The 20273-nt window shown below is 37.6% G+C and overlaps 1 protein-coding gene and 2 long non-coding RNA genes across 6 annotated transcripts in view; 2 read left to right on the forward strand and 1 right to left on the reverse strand.

Annotated features, from left to right (window-relative positions):
• The window catches only part of LOC148679883 (uncharacterized), a 759583-nt gene that overhangs the window by 250438 nt on the left and 488872 nt on the right, over positions 1-20273 (forward strand). The gene's annotated exons all lie outside the window — the stretch shown is intronic.
• fbxo7 (F-box protein 7) lies at positions 208-15097 on the forward strand. Of its 4 annotated transcripts, none has more exons than XM_087246981.2 (10): positions 208-401; positions 487-614; positions 1049-1229; positions 8339-8650; positions 8753-8897; positions 9282-9365; positions 9480-9575; positions 9688-9864; positions 12399-12445; positions 14582-15097. In XM_087246981.2, the coding sequence occupies exons 2-10, from the start codon at positions 493-495 to the stop codon at positions 14867-14869; spliced, it is 1452 nt and encodes a 483-aa protein (XP_087103107.2). In that variant the 5' UTR covers positions 208-401; positions 487-492; the 3' UTR covers positions 14870-15097.
• Positions 15921-17668, reverse strand: LOC147844581 (uncharacterized). Its single transcript, XR_015482354.2, has 3 exons — positions 17599-17668; positions 17339-17474; positions 15921-16446 (listed from the first exon to the last, which is right to left on the reverse strand). It is a non-coding gene; the product is annotated as an uncharacterized LOC147844581 (long non-coding RNA).

Consider the following 20273-nt stretch of genomic DNA (forward strand, 5'->3'; position numbering starts at 1 on the left):
GGAATTACGACTTTATACTTCTGAATTGTGAGTTTATATTTCAGAATTATGAGATAAACAACTTGAAAATAAATGAATTCAGTGGCATTGTTTTTTTCGTATTATTTATATATTTATTAAAAATCAAAAATAAAAGTCTCCTTCCTTAGTGCTGTTTCCCCGACCGTATTGGGACCTTTATTTTGAAGACTTCGCTCCACTGTTTTTGTTCGACTGCAGAGCTTCCGGCTTCACTGCGTTACTTTGACGTTTCTGGAAGGTAAGTGATGTTTATATTTTCCTCCAGTTATGTTAAATATGCAGCTGAAACGCACACAGAAGAGGCTTGTCTTTAGTTTGTACTTATTTTAGATCGTCACTCTGAAGTGAGAGCAGTTACACACGCTGACACGCATGAGGCGGTCGGTGAAAGTAAACGCTGAGGATCTGTTGGTTTCCAGTGTCCGTGAAGTGAAAGTGAAAGTGTGTTTCTGTTTGTTTTGTCAGCACAGAATGAAGCTCCGCGTGAGGATCAGCAGACAGACCTGCCGCCTGGAGCTGCAGGGAGAAGAGCCGAGCTTGGCGGAGCTCCGGGCCCGGGTGAGGGAGTCACTGCTGACCCGCTTCGGGCTCCGGTCAGTCTGAGCACCTTCATCAGCTTTAGCACACAGAGAGAGCCTGAACACACACACACACACACACACACACACACACACACACACACACACACACAGTTAATGCGGTTTAGAAATGCGTTTACACCACCATTATACAGCTTAATGCTCTAAAACAGTGGCTGAGTTCAGACTTTTATTTTGTAATTTCAGCATGTTGTTTTTATAGTAATATTGTAGTAACAATGTTCCTATTTTGTTAAATCTGTTGCTTTGATTTGTATAATCACACTTGAATTGAACTACCATGTTATATCAATTTAAAATGCTTTTTATTGATTATTGTTAATAATAATAATGTGATTATGATGATGATGATGATTGTTTTGTTTTCCTTATTACTGGTGTGATATCAACTACACTGAGCTTTATGCAGTTTCTCTCTCTCTGTGTAGCTCAGATCTGGACTTTCGGCTGTCTCTGAATGGTAAAGAGGATCTGCTGGACACAGGACAGTCTCTGTCCTCCTGTGGCGTCGTCTCTGGTGATCTGATCAGTGTGATTTTACCTGCTAGCAGCTTGGAGGAAACACAGACGAGCAGTGCGGCAGCCCACCAGACACACACAGATCAGCAGGTGACACACACACACACACTCCTGTCAGAGGAAGAAGAATAAACAATTACAACCTATTTAAACATTGAGTTTAGGAAAAATCCTTATCTGTGTCTGAACTCATTTTAATATTATTTATTTTAAAGATCCACATTCCCAGCTGTGTTATTTCTCAATTCCTTATTATGTTTAGGCTTTGGTTTGGTTTTAGAAATGTAAACCCCCTCTATGCAGTTCCCAATTCCCATATAACTCACTGTTTACAGTCAATATTATAGTTAAATCCAGATTTTGTGCCCTGGATTTATCCTCATCACTAGGCTCTCGGGACATCAATGAATATGTTTGAGTAGATCTTATTATCTCAGTTTGAGCTTTCCCTTCTCTGAAGTTTTGTTTCGCTGCATAGACAGACACTTGGTGCATTTTTTTTGCTCGCATACTTTCATACATTGTTGGTATTTCATTAGTTTTGCTGTAATTATAACAGCATCAGACATTTCACATCTCCACCATTCACCTTGATCTTGAAGATGCACAAAGCCTTTCCCTGTGCTTTATTTATAGCTATCAACCTTTTGCAGCTGTGCTCTGACTGCTGCATCCCATACACTAGAGTGAGTGAGATGGATCAAGCCAGGACACAAGACCTGATCATTGTGTCATTCAGCCAGCTTCATCGCTACTTTAGGTGTTTCACATTTTACGCAATCCTCCATCCTGTATCTGTTTGCTGACGTACCCTGTACTGCAGCAGACCGTCTTCCTAGTGACCTATCATACTCTGGTTTTCTCAGTGGTTACGTATCCAGATAAACCCCTAACAATCTTAGTATTCTTCACTGGGTTTGTCTTTATTCATTCATTCATTCATTCATTTTCATCCACTTTTCCGGGGCTGGTCATGGGGGCAGCAGTCTTAGGAGAGAACCCCAGACTTCCCTCTCCCCAGACACTTCCTCCAGCTCCTCCGGGGGGATCCTAAGGCATTCTTAGGCCAGCCGAAAGAAATAGTTCCTCCAGCGTGTCCTCCCTGAGGCCTCCTCCAGGTGGGACAACACCTCCTAAGGTAGGCGTCCAGGAGGCATCCGAAGCAGGTGCCCGAGCCACCTCAGCTGACTTCTGTGGATGTGGAGTAACCGCGGCTCTACTCTGAGCTCCTCCTGGGTGATAGATCTCCTCACCTTATCTATAAAGGTGCGAAGGAAATTAATTTTATCTGCTGGTATCCGAGATCTTGTCATTTCGGTCATGATTCAAAGCTCATGACTATAGATGAGAGTTGGAACGTAGATTAAGCAGTAAATCGAGAGCTTTGCCTTTCGGCTCAGCTCCTTCTTTACCACAACAGCCTGGTACATCGACCACATTACTGCTGCACTAATCCACCTGTCAATCCCACGCTCCAATCCTTCCCTCACTCGTCAACAAAACTTTCCTCCAACATGGAGATGGCAAACCACCTTTTTCCGGTGGAGCAGCATGGCCTCAGAGGTACTTATCGTCATTCCAGCTACGTCACACTCAGCAGCAAATCACTCCAGTGCATGCTGAAGATCCATGTTCGATAAAGCCAACAGATCAACAGGTTTTTCTTCAAATGTTGGAATTTTCTCTGCCATTATTTTGCCTTTTTTTATTAGATCTCGGAGACTCCAGACGCTGCTCGCTTCTAGTTGAACTGTAGTTTTAGATGGCAGATATACCTTAATCCTCTGTGCCCAGATTTTGTTTAATTGTATGTCCATTTACTTTCCTTTGTATGTACATATGCAGTATCTCCTACCTTTATCTGGCTTTCTTCCTTTCAAAGAGCATCTTCTTTTACAGGTATCGACAAAAATTTCAAGCAATCAATTACCTGCTCATCCCAATGTTTTTCCAGATTTTTGATGAACTATGCCTTTGCTTCTTTCATAATTCTTTCAGCAATACTGTTGCTAGCTGGTTGCTATTTCACTGATTTGATCAATTACTTAGTTACTCCCTCTCTTTTTTGGAAGTTGTTTTGCTTCACTGCCTGTATTTTTGTGAGCATTATTCCCCTCATCCCATTCGTCTTTCCTCTTTCGTCTTTTCTGTGGACCACTCGGCTCTGTAGCTCTTTCACATGGGTATATTTGTGAGTAATTACTGGCATTGTCTGTTATTAGGAGAAAATAACAATTGTTGTTCTTAATCTGAGGGGTAAGAGCTCCAGCATAATCCCTTCTTATTTCATCATTTTCCTGATCAGTTTGTTATAGATCCATAATCATTGTTACGTGAGTCCATTGCATTTCTGTAATTCCCACCATTCACTTTTATCCTATGATGTTCTGTCTGTAAGAGTTGTATTGTAATTAGCCCTAAAGCATGACCGTAGAGTGCTCAATACTTTGTCGTAGGATGTTTTAATTGTAAGTGTAATTTACCAAGCAAGTGTTTTTGACTCCTTTTTTGTGATAGCCCGTCTCCTTCATACACACCTGTCCATGTCTTTGTTTCCTATCGCAGCTGTAGAACTTTTGTGATGTGTGGCTGGTTTGATGAAGATCCGTTGGTTTAATCTGTCCCATCAGCCTCTCTATCGCTCTTTAATCACTGGTTTGTTTTAACTCCTTCCCCTAGGAGGTGTTAAAGCCATTATCTTTCCATGCACTCGGGGTTTCTTCCTCTGCACTGTCAGTTAGTATATAACGCTCAGCATCACTTCAGCTGCTTGAGCGCTCTGTCCCATGTTTAAACTGCCTTTGTGTGGGTCTGTGATTAGGTTTTTCATCCTTTCCTTCTAATCCACCCCGTTTTATCTGGTTCACTTGTTCCATCAGTGCAGCAGCAGACTTTATTTATTGGCATTTTTGTGTTTTTTTTTTCTCCTTTCTAGGAAGGTTTTGGGCTTTAAAACTAAACCTTGTGTCCTTCAAGAGTATCAACCAGTTTGCAGATGTGAGAGAATGTACTCGTTTCTTTTCGCTTGTTAAATTCTTGGCTTCTTCACATACTATTTGATCAATCCTCTTTCCATTGGCTTTCACAATTATCCATTGATGTAAAGTGAGGTTTTTAAGGGTCAACAATAATGTAGCGGGTGAGGCCAATATGTCAGCACCAGTGAAATCTAGCAGTTTTTGCTGCCTTACTATTTGAGAGGAAGCTGACAGGGTGTTTCTGATTCTTATTGTATGGAGTTATTTCTATTTCATCTTCTGAATTGGCAATCTTTGCCCTCAAAGTTTTTGTCTCTTTACCTTTCGACTGCTATTCCGTGCTTTATCTATTCGTTTAGCCTTCATCTCTAATAAATTCTCATTCCATTGTAAGGTGCCTCATTTTGAAGCATCATAAAGAAGTTTTGCATGTTTAGCATGCCCTGGGATTGAATCTCTTAAAGTTTAATGTACCAAGCATGCTCTAAAACTCTTTCAATTCCTTTCATTTATTTTCCATATTCTGTGGCTGGGATCATTCGGGAGCAGTTCTTTGAAGTCCTCTAAACACCAAGCAGTTTTCATTTTCTTTACCCTGAATCCATTTTTAGGCTTTTTTTAGGAGATCTTTGAGACTTTAGATGCGGTTTGCTTGTAGTTGAACTGTAGTTTTAGATGGCACAGATATAACTTTATCCTCTGTGCCCAGATTCTGTTTAATTGTGTATATCTCCTACTTTTTTTGAAAGAGCATCTGCCTTTTCAGCTGTTGGAACTCTGTCATTTAGAAAAGTCCAGCAATCAATTACCTCCTCATCCCAATCTTTTCCTGATTTATTTATTTATTTTTCCGCGAATCATGCCTTTGCTTCTTTGGTCATTATTTCAGCTCTGCCATTGCTAGCTGGTTGGTGTTGTAATGATTTGATCAGTTTTTCAGCTTCACTTTCAGACAGTTTTCTGCTTCATTACTTGTAATGATGTGTTGTCCACTTTCACCCTATTCAGCTTTCCTCTGCATTTGACAATTCTTCTTAGTCTGGGGTGTAAGAGGTCCTGCATAATCCATGCTTATTTCATCATTTTCCTGATCTGTTTTTATTCATATTTATATTAACATGAGTCCATTGCTTTTCTGCAATTTTGACTTTTATCCTTTGATATTCTGTCTGTAAGTTTTCTATGTTTAGTCCTGAAGCGTGACAATAGAGTGCTCAAGTACTTTTGTGTACTCGTAATATTTTGAGGTGTTTCTATTCATTCTTTGTGACTATAAGACTGTCATCTTTATAAATCACAGTAGGTCGGCCTTTAAGAACCTCCATCATTATAGCTTGAAAAGCATTTGGAGAGTTGGAAAATCGAAAATTAATTATACTGCTTATTTACAAATGTAAATGCTGTGCGAGGTTGCCTCTCAGGCACAAAATCCAAATATTTTTGATGATATTTTTCTTCTGGGGCTGCTCCTGGAGCATCTCTTGCATTAATCGGGTATCTTGTATCTAGTATTGTTGGTTTATTTTGTTACCAACCTCCACCCTCCATCTGGTTTTGCAAACACTTGTATAGGGGATTTTGTTGGTGCATTATCAAGTTCCTCTATTTATCCTTCAGCTTTAATTCCTGTATTTGTTTTCTTTCCCTTTTATTAATAGGGTATTGTCTATAGTGGGGTGGTGCAATGGCACAGTTTGATCACATTCCTATTTATGAGAATTTTTTGCAGTCATTTTCTACTATGTGCTTGATTTATATTTTTTCTCCTAAGTTCTCTCTGACTTTATTAGTGTTGGCTTTAATTGTTTCGGCCATTCTCTTTAGTTCCTCCTCCTGGTTTACTTTTTAATCAATAACCAGCCTATTTCTCTGCTTTTTAATATTGTGCTGGCAGCTTTCAGTTTACTAACACCTTTTGTGATCTGTAAACGGTTTGCTTTTCTACATAACCTCTGAAGTCTTTGATATTGAAGGCTGTTTAAGTTTCTTTGGCTTTTTTAGGCAGGTGAATTACCACCAGTTAAAGATTATTCCATTATAATATATTAAGGTTGTTTTACTTTGAGGCAGGCAGCCCTAGTCCTCTTGAGATTTGGGTGACTCTGTTACTGTTAACAACGTTCTTGTTGCTTTTAACTGCTTTAGTTTTAAACTCTTTCTTTGAGTTTCTCTTGTCTATCGTTTCTAGTCTCTGTTCTGGGGTCAGTTTTGCCCATTCCTCTTTAGAGACAGAGTCATTCTCTCCAGATTTTTGTTTGAAATCCGTTTATTGGTGTTTTTATTCTTCCCTGAGGCTTTTGGCTCTGGTGTTTAATATTCAGTTCTTAGTCTTTGCAGTTTTTCAGTAATTATCTTTCTTTTTCTTTCTCATCTAATGGCAAAGTTCATTTCCCCCATGATGTTTGCGACCCTAAAAGTTTTAGTCTGATAATCCAGGCACTAAATCTGTCACCTCTTGAACTTCCCTTATCTGTGCATACACTGAATTCAGTCTCCCGTCTCTCTAAGCAGTATCGGTAAACTCCTATTTATTTTATTGTTTCAGCCCTTTCCGCCCCTCATCTTGAAGGGCTTTACCTAATATTGTCCCTAGCTGCAGCCTTATCTTCTTCTTGGTATGATCATTGCCTTAATTCGTCATCAGCTTTGTACAGTTCACCTATTCTGATCATTCGTGAGTTTTGTCTGTAACCGATGCCCCTGGGAAGAATGTTGTTTATGTTAACAGGTACGGAGCCCTGTTGCTTAACTCACTGACCCCCTGAGATTATCTTATTTTTGTACTCATCCCCAGCATCACTTATTTACGGACTGAGTGCTCCTCTTCAGCACAGCAGTTCGTTTCAGAGCTTGGCTCACTGGAGACTCATTCAGCAGCGGGATCTCTTTTTTGCCTTTGTTATCTTCTGCCGTCCTCTTACCTCTGGTGAGCTTTCTCTAGCAAAATAATGTCCTTATTTTTCTTAGTTTTGGGTCTTGTTTGCTTGATGAATCTTCATCCATTAATCCTGGCCAAGTCATTCCACTGACCACCGCTTGTAATCCTTCTGCCAAATCACAGATCATATCTAGTTTGGCCCTCTGATTTATATCAGTTCATTCTTATTTCTCGTCTGCTGTACAAGACGAAGCTAGATATGTCATATCAGCATTCTCTTTGTTTCTGCCCTCCACCTTCTTTAGGTGAACTTTGAACCCAGGTGGGACAGTGGCATCCCCAGAAAATCTTAGGATTTGCCAGAAGAGGCCACGCCGAATCTTGGGGTGGCACACAAAAAAAAAAATCAGTGTAATGTTGTATTTATGTTTCTGGTAAATGAAATAATGTGGTTTTAATTCATTTTAATTAATTATTCTTGAAATATTGCAATTTATTTCTTTAAATAATTCAGCAAGTACATGCACAAACCAAATAAAAGTCAATATTTATATATATATAAAACTTTTCAGTTATTTTTTACAGTCTTTTATTGTACAGTATATGCCATGTCTAAAATTAATGAATAATTTAATAAAACAAACAAATGATGAACAAACTGAACAAAAGACATTACTACATACACACACACCCACTATACAGATTAATAATATCATTTATCCATATTCCTTTTTGAGCCACGATATTATTAATACAGCTTCCTCTATTGATGTACCTTAAGTTAAATATGAAATTGCCATTGCTGACTATTGAAGGCTTGTGCGGGCTGTCAATGAAGATCGAGAGGGGGAATGGCAGTGAATCTGCTACGCCAGTGGCACCAATCAATCCACATTAATTTAGTGGCTGCTATTTATTTATTTATCTAACTAAAGTACTTTTAATAATGTCAACTGCAAAATCATATTGTGTTTACACTGGGGTGGCTGTGGTGGTGCCCCTGAGGTGGGAGACGATTTCTTTGAGTCCCTGTGTAGCATTTTGTGTACAGAGTGGCCTACGAACTCTAAGTGAGTGTTGAAGTTGGCTTCTGCTGATGAAACTACAAACTATCTTCAGCAAACTTTCTTTTTAACTGAATCTCTAACTCCGGTTCTTCTTCATCAGACAGACTTTTCATTTTTGGGTTAAAACTGTTGGTTCCCCTTATAATTCTGAAACTGCACTGCTGGGGTTATCTTACAAGCCATGAAAATAAAAACAAAAAGACAAACGGACTGAAGCCATGACTTGGCGTGTGTGTGTGTGTGTGTGTGTGTGTGTGTGTGTGTGTGTGTGTTTAGGCTGGTGGATCACATGTCAGCAGTAGCAGCAGTGTGATGGAGCAGCATGTGCAGGAGCGTGTGGATCAGGATCTGCTGGAGCGTGTGGATCAGCAGCAGGAGCATGTGGATCTTCAGCAGGACTGTATGGATCAGCAGCAGCAGGAGTGTGTGTGTGCTGCGGCTCCTCCTCTGCTCTGCTGTGAGGCTGAAGACGGTCTCCTCCCTCTCGCTCTGGAGCGGCTGCTAGACTCCTCCACCTGCAGAAGCCCCTCCGACTGCCTAATGCTGGCGCTACACCTGCTGCTGCTGGAGACCGGCTTCATCCCACAGGTGATATCCACTTCACCTGGGCTATGTTCTTTCTATCCTAAAGGGAAAGTTCTCCCAAGAATGAAAATGTCCTCAGTATTTACTCTCTCCTTCTCGCTTCAGGGCGGAGCCGTGAGCTCAGGGGAGATGCCGATTGGCTGGCAGGCCGCAGGGGGTGTGTTTAGACTCCAGTATGTCCACCCTCTGCTGGAGAACAGCCTGGTATCGGTGGTGGCCGTGCCCATGGGTCAAACTCTGGTCATTAATGGTAATATACACCTTATATAACACTGATATGTTCAATTTAAGTGTATTTGTATAGTGTTTTTTACTATTATTATCATTCCAAAGCAGCTTTACAAAGGGTGCACATCACTACATGACAGTCGACATTAGAACAGTGAAGTGACTTAGTTTTTACAGCTAAGATTTCTTTTATTTAATGTTTTTTATCCTGTAAAAATGCTTTTCCTAGATTTTGTTGTCTCGTTTCTAGTCCAGATATGTCAAAATTCTTAAATCAAGAAGCATTTTCTAGACAAGCCAAAAATATAGTGGTGTTTTCTGAAGTAATGAGTGAAAATTTCTTTAAAACAAGCAGAATAATCTGCCGATGGGGGAATAAAATAATCTTGTTTTTGCTTTTGATCAGCCGTCCTGAAGATGGAGACGAGTTTGGAGAATTCCCGCAAACTGCTGCTCAAACCTGACGAGTATGTGACAGCCGAGTGGACAGGTGAAGCTCACACACACACACACACACACACACACACACACACACACACACATGCATCATCTTTAAAAGCACAGCGGGATTATGGACTGAATGACCTGCCATGTGTGTGTGCAGGTGGCAGCTCAGGTGTGGTCTACAGAGATCTGCGCAGACTCTCTCGCCTGGTCAGAGATCAGCTGGTGTATCCGCTCATGGCCACTGCCAGACAGGGTGAGTCTGTGTTTACTGTTCACACGTGTGTGTCAGAGTGCTTTGTGTGCGTTTACTGTTCTCACGGGTTTGTCAAAGTGTTTAATATATGTCTTTGTGCATGTGTGTATAGCTCTGGGTCTGCCTCTGCTCTTCGGTCTGCCTGTTCTTCCTCCTGAGCTGCTGCTGCGTTTGCTGCGTCTGCTGGACGTTCGATCTCTCGTCTCGCTGTCGGCTGTGTGTCGGCACCTGAACACCGCCACCCATGATGCTTCACTCTGGAGACACCTGCTGCACAGAGACTTTAGGGGTAAATGCGCAAATATACACTTTAGGATGCACGATATGTCTGTGGCCATATCAATATCGGCTGATAAATGCTAGTTTTGAAAAGGTTTAGTTCATGCAAAAATTGTAATCAATCATTATATACTCTCCCTCGAGTGTTTCCTAACCTTTGACTTTCTTTACTCTGTTGAACACGAAAGAAAATATTTAGTAGAATGCTGAAAACCTGTTACCATTGATTTGTGTAGGAGGATAAACAAATGCTGCGTCCTAATTCGCATATAAAACAGTATTTGAAACAATAATTAGTGTATATAGTGAATATTAAAGATCAATAAAAATGTTTAATATTCTAAATTAACTTATAGTTAATTTGACTAAATATAACAATGATTTTGCCCGCTCGTCTGAGCAGACTGTAATTATTTATTTATTTAGAAAGGGAATTATAAGTATTTGTCAGGCCCGGATTGGCCAATCAGGAGGACCGGGAGAGTTTGTTTTTTGGCCGCGAGGGCTGGTGTTTCTAGCTGCTTGCACTCTCAGCAGTTGCACTTTTTTTTCATTTATATATTTATTGAACAAAGCCTCACTCTTTTTATTCATTATTTTGCCGCAGCTCCGGTTATTTATTGTCTCACAGCTCCATAAGCAAAATGCAGCCTGCATGTAATGATGATGTAATTATTATTCCGGCTAAATTATTATTATCAATTTTTTTTTTCATTTTTATTGTTAAGACATATAAAACTGTAAGGTTGTTGAACATTTAAAGTTCTAAAGCAGCTGTTTTCTTGAAAAAGACATGATAGTGTAATTAGAAACTGAATTGGAAATGATCTTATTTTAATATAGTCAGTCGTGAACTGAGGTGGGCCGGTCTGCTTGAAACTCCAGGGCTGAAAAGGAGTCCCACTCCAGCCCTGCTACATGTGATGTAGATGAATAGTTTAGACGTTTTGGTAAACTGTAAACTTGTTTTAGTAAAGCTTGTAGCAAACGCTCTGTCGTTAAATTGACCTTTTCTGTGAGGCAAAACAAAGACAACCTTGTTATAGCGTGATTTATTGACTAGTCTAACATATCAAAACAAACGTACAAAACATAACAACAAAAACATAGAAAAGAAGCAAGCGAGCAAATAAAGAGGTTAGACAAACGAATGGCAAATCTAGCTCAGTTCCACACAACTGTTAAAGACTCCTAAACCCTTCTGCTCCAATGTCTGGGAGAAAATGGGTTTTAACTATGGGTCAAGTCACACCTATTTTCTACTGAGTGACCAGTGGTTTCAGGGCAAGGATTTGAGCGTTTGACCGTTGATATGCATAATGAGGGTTGTCCCTGAACATACAGCTGGACCTTAACTCTGAGCATTAAAGAATGCAAGCTGTAAAAGTTATTGTCATATGGTTGTAAAATAGCAGGAGAAACGTAATGCTACTAAACACGACACTCTAAACGCACATTAGATAGCATCTAGGCATTTCTATACTATATAAGATCAAAAGGGACTTCATTAACGCATGCATATACTATTTTAACTACTTTAGCTTTAGGGCAGAGCATATAGATTACAAACACACATTACATTTCTTTTGGAGTGAGTTTTTGAGTTCTAATCGTTCCTTCAGTTGTGTGTGTCTTTGGGTGGGTGGGTGTGTGTGTGTGTGGGGTGTTGGAAAAGTTGCAGGTTTTCCTTTGGAATGTCTTGGCTTGCAAAGATGCACCAAAGGGACACAAGTTTCTCCCTTCTCCCCATCTGTAATATAGATTAAACAGCAGCAATGGGTCCCCAGTTTCCCTTATGCATCCCAGGTTAAACAAGGTGTCATGCACAGCGACCTTTGTCTCCAGACTTTCTGGAGCCTTTAATCATGAATCTCCCACCGATAAGAAAGATGGTATTTAGGGGTAATCCAGTTCTTCAACTGTGACCCATATGCAACAGTAGCATGTTGAAAAGTGTATGCCGACGGTTCCTTGTGGTTGTACTATTTCAAGTAGAAATGTGAAGTGTAGAGCCCTTTATTTCAAATTATCGATAGCCCCACATGTAATTTGCGCACACAGAAATCCTTTGAGGCCATAATTCATTCATTTGCTTGTGTAAATGTGTTTACATTAATTGTAGTAACTTTATTGAATAATATTGAATGTTTATGATTCATCTACAACACAGTGACTAATGTAAAGTTTTCTGTCTCTCAGTAGATATATTATGAGAATAAGATTGTTTACCAAAGAAGTGGTTGTAATTGGATTTTGATTGTAAATCTTAAATGTTGTCATTTTAATTATGTTACATTTTCAGCTACTTTTCTGTCAAATCATTCTGCATAAATCTGCAGCCTTTGTACAAAATTCTGCACAGAAATAGCAAAAACATGTACACAATGTGGTAAATGGTTACTGTATCAGTCAAACATTGAACATCTGTGCATCCCTAATAAACACACACACACACACACACACACACACACACATATCTGTGTAGCAGAATTAGACACGGTGTGCAGGAGTGACTGAGTGTTGTTCTTTTGTGTTGTCTTGTAGTGAGTTTTCCGGCTGGTCATCAGCACAGAGACACAGACTGGAGAGAGGTAAGACACACACACACACATACATATCTCACTCATATTAATTTTACTAATGCTCTGTAAAGGCTGGTTAAATGACCCCCCCCCCCCCCCCCTCACAGATTTTACAGTGGCTATGACTGTTTTTTCAATACATTTAACATGTCTCTTAAACTCTTAACGCAGCAACACACCTAAAACACACAACTGGCAAAACGGTTAACTTCATGCTCAAAAACACACATTGTAAACTAAACCGCAAAGCTAATGTTGAAAATACAGTAATACAGCATGTCTGACGAAACACTGCAAACATGTTTCAAAATCAAATCACTATTCAAAACCCCAACACATGCTCTCCTCCAACAGGAACATTTAGTCAATCAGAACACACTGATGATAAAACACACTCATCAGCTGCAGTATTGTATGTGTCAGCTCTGCCCTTATATTTGAAGCCTCTCTACAGTTTTGTGTTGTTGGCTTTAGTAAACGCAGGCATTTTGTTTCTTTTGTTGGAGAAATTTAATACAATAAATGAGCGACCGTCTCAGAGTAGCTTTATAAAATATACAGCTTATGTAAACAAATAAATACAGACACAGAATTGCTGCAGTTATAATAAAAAAAAGTAAGTAATCTTTTATTCTGCCCGGTGTTCTGCATTTGGCCTTGTTTAGCATCGGGGGAAGAATATTTTGGCATGCTTTATCCAATGGCAGTGGAATAAAATACAGTGTAGCTACACGCCGGTTATTAAAACAGTCCACGCTTCCAAATACTGCTGTCCATCATGCGTTTCATTTATTGAACACCGTGAAAACTAAAGAATAAACAAATAACACCAAATGTTTGACACAAAGAAAATCAAAAAGACATCAAAATAAATAATATCCAACACAATATTTGGTTTATTGTGTTGGCCTGATAAGCAGCTGTAGAATAAGCAGGAGCATTTAACAGGTGCTTGCATTGAGATCTCACTATGCTGAGTGACCATACAAACTCTCGCAGGTTAAACCAATCAAAGAGAATCATGTGACCTCCCACTCAAGCCAACCAGAAACAAAGAAATTTGTAACAAACACACCAACACACTTTCAAATAATACAAAACAATAAACAAAATACAAGCTGACCAGTCAGCGTCAGATACATACAGGGAATGTATTTGGTTTCAATTCCAATATTTACAACTGTTCACTTTGACTTTAGCCTATATAAGTTATGGTTAGAGCATGGTGTTATCTGTTCTGACATACTGCGTGGAAGCATTTGTAAATTTGACTGTAACATGACATAGTTTTGGCCTTGGTTGAGCTTGTGTGTAAAAGTTTAAGCATTTTAAATGGGTGGTAAGTGGATGCATTTTGTATTAAAGCAACAAGAAATGTGTTATTTGTATGGGCCACGAAGATGACACTCTAACCGTGTTAAGAGTTTAGGAAACTTGTGACATGTATTGAAAAAAACTGTCATAGCCATTGTAAAAAAACAAAAAATAATAATGTTTTCTACAGGATGCTTTACAGTAACATTTGCATATACATTAGATTAGTCAGAACCAAAGACAAAACTGATCCACTAATGTAAGCAAATATCTGAAGATCAGTGTGAACATTACTGCACATATATTTACATATGAGGGGGAATATAATGCATTTAAAAGAAAAAAAAAATCTGCTATATTTGTTCCAATGTGTCTCTTGATTTTTCCTATGGATTACGATTTTATTTTATCTTTATATTCCTATAGATGTACATAAGAAATAATAATAGTGTTATTTCATAGGCTAGAACTGTTAAATAAGTCTGCTTTGCACCAAATATTATATATATATATCCGCTGAGAACTGGATAAAGATGTTCACTTTTAAAAGGGGGTGAAGTAATTTAATGCTGATCTCTTATAATCATTTATGCAGTCTATTATGTTCATGTACAACAGCAGCAGCTACAGATGAACATTGTATGCCATTAAATATTAAAGGGCTTCCATTTGACCTTTACAAGATGTAAGAAATCTAGTGTGTCATCACATGCATTAAATAGCAGAATATGTCCATTTTGTGCTGAAAGCTGAGTGATTTAGCTGATTGAGTAGCCTGTGCTGACAAGCGTTGCATCATATGTGGCCTTTAATGTTGTTTGTCTTCCTCAGCTGTACAAGCAGAAGTACAGGCAGAGGAAGGAGGCGGCGCGGCGGGGAAGACACTGGTTTTATCCACCTCCCATCAGCCCTCTGATCCCTTTTCCATCCCCCCCTGCACCGCTGCCACTCTACCCTCCTGGCATCATCGGTGGAGACTATGACCAGATGCCCGTCATCCTTCCTCGGCCACGCTTCCACCCCATTGGGCCACTCCCAGGAATGAGTGCTCCTGTAGGCCGGCGCAGTCTGAGGCCGGCAGGAAGTGGAGCAGCAGACGTGAGGAGAGCGTTTATCTGAGCACGCAGGCATTTGACTCTTATTTTTCTGCAATTTAACATTCCTGACGGATAAACGCAAGCAAACTGGAAAAATTGACTGACACTATTCTTTATTAAAGCATCACGTGTTGGAGAAATGAGTGGATTTAGTGGTGCGGTGACTGTAATGATTAATTTTGATTGCTTGTATTTGATTGTTGCTCAAATCTGAATTTATAGTAAATAAAGTCAAGCCTGCTTCTCCTCATCACTGTTGCTCCATGTGCTTTTATTTTGAATATAAATGTATTTTATTGCAGTTGAAACTTTCATCAACAAAAAAAGATCTGTCTTATTTAGTTGCTATTGTTTTTATCTTTATTTGATGTGTTAGAGCTGCACAATATTGGAAAAATCTGACATTGCGATATCAGATGATTTGACTAGCTGTAATTAGAAAGATTTCATAAAATAACCTCAACTGGGATGAAGTCGTCGTGTTTACAGTGCATAAACATCAATTATAATAAATTACAAGCAATAATAAATTAATAAACAGCCTTATTGTTTTCTGTGAAGTGTAACAGTATTTAAGTACAGACATTAAATTGAAAGAAAAATGTGTTTAGCATTGTATAAGTGGAAAATATATATAAAATGTAATGTTTATCTTTTAATCTGTTATACAAAATGTAATGCTTAGATACACACATTGTGATATCCATGCTCAAATATATTGTTCAGTGTATATATATATATATATATATATATATATATATATATATATATATATATATATATATATATATATATAATACACACACCTATATGTATGTGTGTGTGTGTGTGTGTGTGTATATATATATATATATATATATATATATATATATATATATATATATATATATATATATATACATACATACACACACACACACACACACACACATAGGGTGTGTATTTATTTGTTCATGTGATGTATCTTACTGTAATTAGTTAAAATTAGATCAAATGATTTAATATTTTGTCATTCTCAACCATTAAGTACAATTGTAATGGCAAAAAAGGAATAATGATTTAATGAACAACAGTAATGTACTTTAGATGTCTTTATATTTATTAATGTATTCATATTATACTTGTAATAATTGTAATGATCATTTACCCCCAAAAACAAATCTTTTTTATTGTAAAATCTTTATTCTGACAATACAAACAGGGTGTATTTTTTGATTGCTTGGTGATGATGTCATACTTTAAAATAAGGTGTCATTAGTTATTGTATTGACTAACATGAAGTAATTATAAACAATACTTGTATTGCATTTAATAGCGAACATTTACAATATGAACATCCAAATGCATGCTTGTTAACATTATTTATTGCACTAACAAATACTGTAGTGTACTTTTCGTCCTTCATGTTAGTAAATGCAAGAACTGTAATGTGATGTGGTGATGGTTGAAGTTGTCAGTGCATGCAGTGGTCAGTGTTGCAGCACAGGTTTGTGTTTCTCCAGGAAGGTGTGGATGGTTCGATGGTTGGCATCATCTCTTGACAGGTCTGGGATCTTATCAATGGTGTTGCACAGTCTGTAGAGGCGTCAAGATGGGATTCTGCAGGTGGAAATAGAGAACAGAGAAAATGGAGTCAGAATTATTTGCCCTCCTGTTAAATTGTAATTGTTGGATATATTTCCACAGTATTTTTTTCTAGACATTTGTAAATGTAAGTTTTAAAAAGTATTTGTGATAACTGATTTCTTGCATATTTGCCATGATAGCACATAAGGAGATCATTTTAAAGATGCTACTATTCAGCTTACAGTGACAATGAAAGGCTTTAGGTTAAGGGGAATATCAGTGGTTTGCTCTGTAGCCAATGTGAAACTGTAATTTTGACCTAAAATGCTTGTTTTGTAGCTAAAGAAAAATAAAGGAAATAGTCTGGAAAAATCCTTTATCAGCTAAATGTGAATTGTGAAATATTTAAAGAAGAAATATACACAAGGGCAAATAATTCTGACTTGAAGTGTATACATTGCTCAGCATACATGACAAGACCCCTTTTGGGAAAAGCAAAAAAAAAGATATACTTGTACTTTTGACAAGAATATTTTAGTCACAATATATTTAGAAATAAAAAGATAACATTTACATTCATGCCAAATATAGAAGAGAAAAAGGTAAAAGTAGTCGAAAATGTCTGCCAAATTGTATATATTTTTAGTGACTCCTGATTGTTGAAGTTTTAGTTAAAGTTGTCATATTTTTCTTAACATATAAATGTTTTATAAATTGATGTTTTGTTAGATTGGTTCCAGATTTAGCATCAATATATGACTGTAAAACATAGAAATGATTAATTCGATGACATATTTGTAAAGGGGAGAAGTACTATATGCTGAGCACTATATATATATACACACAATCATATACTATACCATATATATATATATATATATATATATATATATATATAAATAAAATTAATTCATTGACTTTTTACCGCTTTTCCGGGGCGGGTCGCGGGGGCAGCAGTCTCAGGAGTGAACCCCAGACTTCCTCTCCCCAGACACTTCCTCCAGCTCTTCCGGGATGATCCCGAGACGCTCCCAGTCCAGCCGAGAGACAGAAGGTGCGTCCTAAATCGCAAACTTATGCACTATTCTACGCCGCTTTGTAGTTTAAATAGTTTAAGTAGTGCGTTCTCACACACACACACACACACACACAAACTCCCAAAAATAATAAGAGCACTTTAATTACCCGGATGATGCACTTATTCCACCGGTAAAATCCAGCGTGTTATGTTATGAATGAAAACAGTCGCGGCTTTGCTGACGTAGCGGAAGGGGCGGAGCTATCGGGCGCACATGTTGGATTACTTGATTTATTTTGGATTGTGAGAGTGATTATACCGCCTCCTGGTGGTGAATGCGGTTATAGTCAGGCCAGGTATAATGTGGTAGTTGGAGATGTATCCAGCCGCAGACCCACACGTTTCAGGCGCACACAATCTATAGTTAATGACGGAATTCCTACTGAATTAGAGAAATATGGCGAGTGAGACCGCCTGTGCTACGATTGCTCTTCATAAGACTCGACGGTTTAAATGGCTTTCCATGTCTGTCAATAATTCATTTTTATATGGTAACAATCGTTTAACATCTGTGGCGTTTTGGAAGTCAAATTATGTAAAGAAAAAGAATGAGTTAACACTTATGAGTTTATGTACGTGTCCACAGACACAAAGAAGAAATAATAGAGCGTGCAATTGTAAGATTAGTGTTATAAAGTAGTTCAGGATCTTAATGTTGTCATACTCGGGTAAAATTGTTTTGTAGTAAAACATAAAAAAGAAAGAATAATGTGTGACATTAAAACGAATTAGTATAGTTAATAATTACAAATATAGTTGTAAACTGATAAAGTACTTTATCTTCTACTAAACATTTACTTATTCTTTAATTATGAAGAGTTAATTTGTTTGTATTATTATATTTGGTGCAACCATAATTGCCATAAATTAGTAGTACTTTATTGTTTAAAAACAGTATATGATGTACTATATAATGTACTATAAAAAACAAGATAAAAACAATATATGACTGACTATAAATGATTATAGTGTGTAATGTGGGAAATGGGTAATAAAAGTTATTAGAAAATGAAGCAAATAAATACTATTCAATTGCTGGAGTGACATATGAATGTAGTGTTATAGAGTTATTAAATGTAAAAAGATTAGTATTGCATATAAAGATGTATTATAACCTTTACATATTAACTTGCTATTATTTCCTTCATGATAATAAATCTGTTATATAAATAAAACGTGTCCAATTGTAATGGTTTATATATATATATATATATATATATATATATATATATATATATATATATATATATATATATATATATATATATATCTATCTGAAAAATATTTTGAGAAAGGTTAGGAAATGAGTATCTGCTATATACTGACTGTCAGAGAAACAATGACTGATCATGTATATCATGTATGAGTAAGGCCACATGGAATGTGTGTGTGCAGAAATCTGCAGATTTTTAGGCCATCGTTAATTATTTATTGAGTTGAGTTAATATTTATTGAGTAGATTTGTTTTAGTAATGGTATTGAGAAACATGAAAATATGAATATGATTTATTTACAATATAGTTTGTAAAGTCATATTTTCTGTCTTTGAGTAGAGATATTATGAGAGACTTGCTTTGTTCACCAAATGAAGTAAAAGTAAAGTAAATCTGTTTGGATTTTTCAACATGAAATGAAAGTGAAAAATGTATTAACTTTAATATATTAAGGTTTTAGTTATGAAAGTCCCAAAATCATTCAGCATAAATGTGCTGATTTTGAACAAAATTCTGTGCAGAAATAGGCAAAAATGTCCGCAGATTCCGTCTGGCCCTGATGATGTTTGCTAGGAAAGTGTTATGTGTATTATATTAAATGGCATTCGAAAATAACGTTCCCCATTCGGCCGTTTAGATCACCATATTTGTGAAATAGTATACAGTACTGTTTATTGTGTACAATATTTAATAACAATATCTAAAAATGTATTGATGGTGATGTCCGAGAAGATGTGAATAACATTAACATCCGTCGTAACCATATATGGTTTGCTTAGATTGTGTGTGCTTGAAATGTGTGTGGGTCTGCAGCTGGATATTATTGGGGTAGTTTGGTCAATTTTTTCAGTAATAAGTCAGACGTCATCAGGGAAACGGGTTAAATATCTGCTTAGTAGAATAGCCATTACTGTTCCATCTGGGATGACACTACATACATATGCTATGCTGGTGAGTGTGAGTGCATAGTGCATTAGTGTGTATTGGCATTTGGGACAGAGCTGTTGTCCTTCGTGTGTCCCAGGTCTGTAGGTAGGTGTGCAGGAGGCATCTGAAGCAGATGCCTGAGCCATCTCTGCTACCTGTGGATGTGGAGGAGCAGCGGCTCTACTTTGAGCTCCTGCCAGGTGAAAGAGCTCCTCACACAGATATATATACAGTTGAAGTCAGAATTATTAGAAGTGAAAGATATTTACACAGTACAATGTTAAGCTGCTGAAAAAAAGATTTTTCCATATAATAGGTCAGATAATACAAAGTGCAGGAGAGCTGGAAAAGAAGCATATTTCAGTAAAAGTTGGAGTGTTTGAATACCTGTGCAAGTGTTAGATGGCTGGCATGACGTCTTTGTATGTGTTGTGGTTGAGGTGGTTGATGTTTGGCATCATGTCTTCACAGCTTTTGGATCACATCAGTGGTGCTGCACAATCTTTAAATGCATCCTCAGGTGGAAATAGAGAAGAAAGAAAAGAGTTATGGTAGCTGCTGTTTAGTGTATTTAAAATAGACCTGAATTATCAGTGCAAGAATGGAGTCTTATAAATGAAAATAGCAGTGAAAAAGACAAC

Source organism: Danio rerio, chromosome 4 (genome assembly GCF_052040795.2).
Source record: "Danio rerio strain M-AB ecotype USA chromosome 4, GRCz13ab, whole genome shotgun sequence".
NCBI lineage: Eukaryota > Metazoa > Chordata > Actinopteri > Cypriniformes > Danionidae > Danio > Danio rerio.

What these genes read in the sequence shown, in the direction of transcription:
- fbxo7 (XM_087246979.2), top strand. An exon ending in TGTGACAGCCGAGTGGACAG is followed by an intron (nt 9,366 to 9,479) that starts GTGAAGCTCACA and finishes GTGTGTGTGCAG; the next exon opens with GTGGCAGCTCAGGTGTGGTC. An exon ending in GCTGCACAGAGACTTTAGGG is followed by an intron (nt 9,865 to 12,398) that starts GTAAATGCGCAA and finishes GTTGTCTTGTAG; the next exon opens with TGAGTTTTCCGGCTGGTCAT.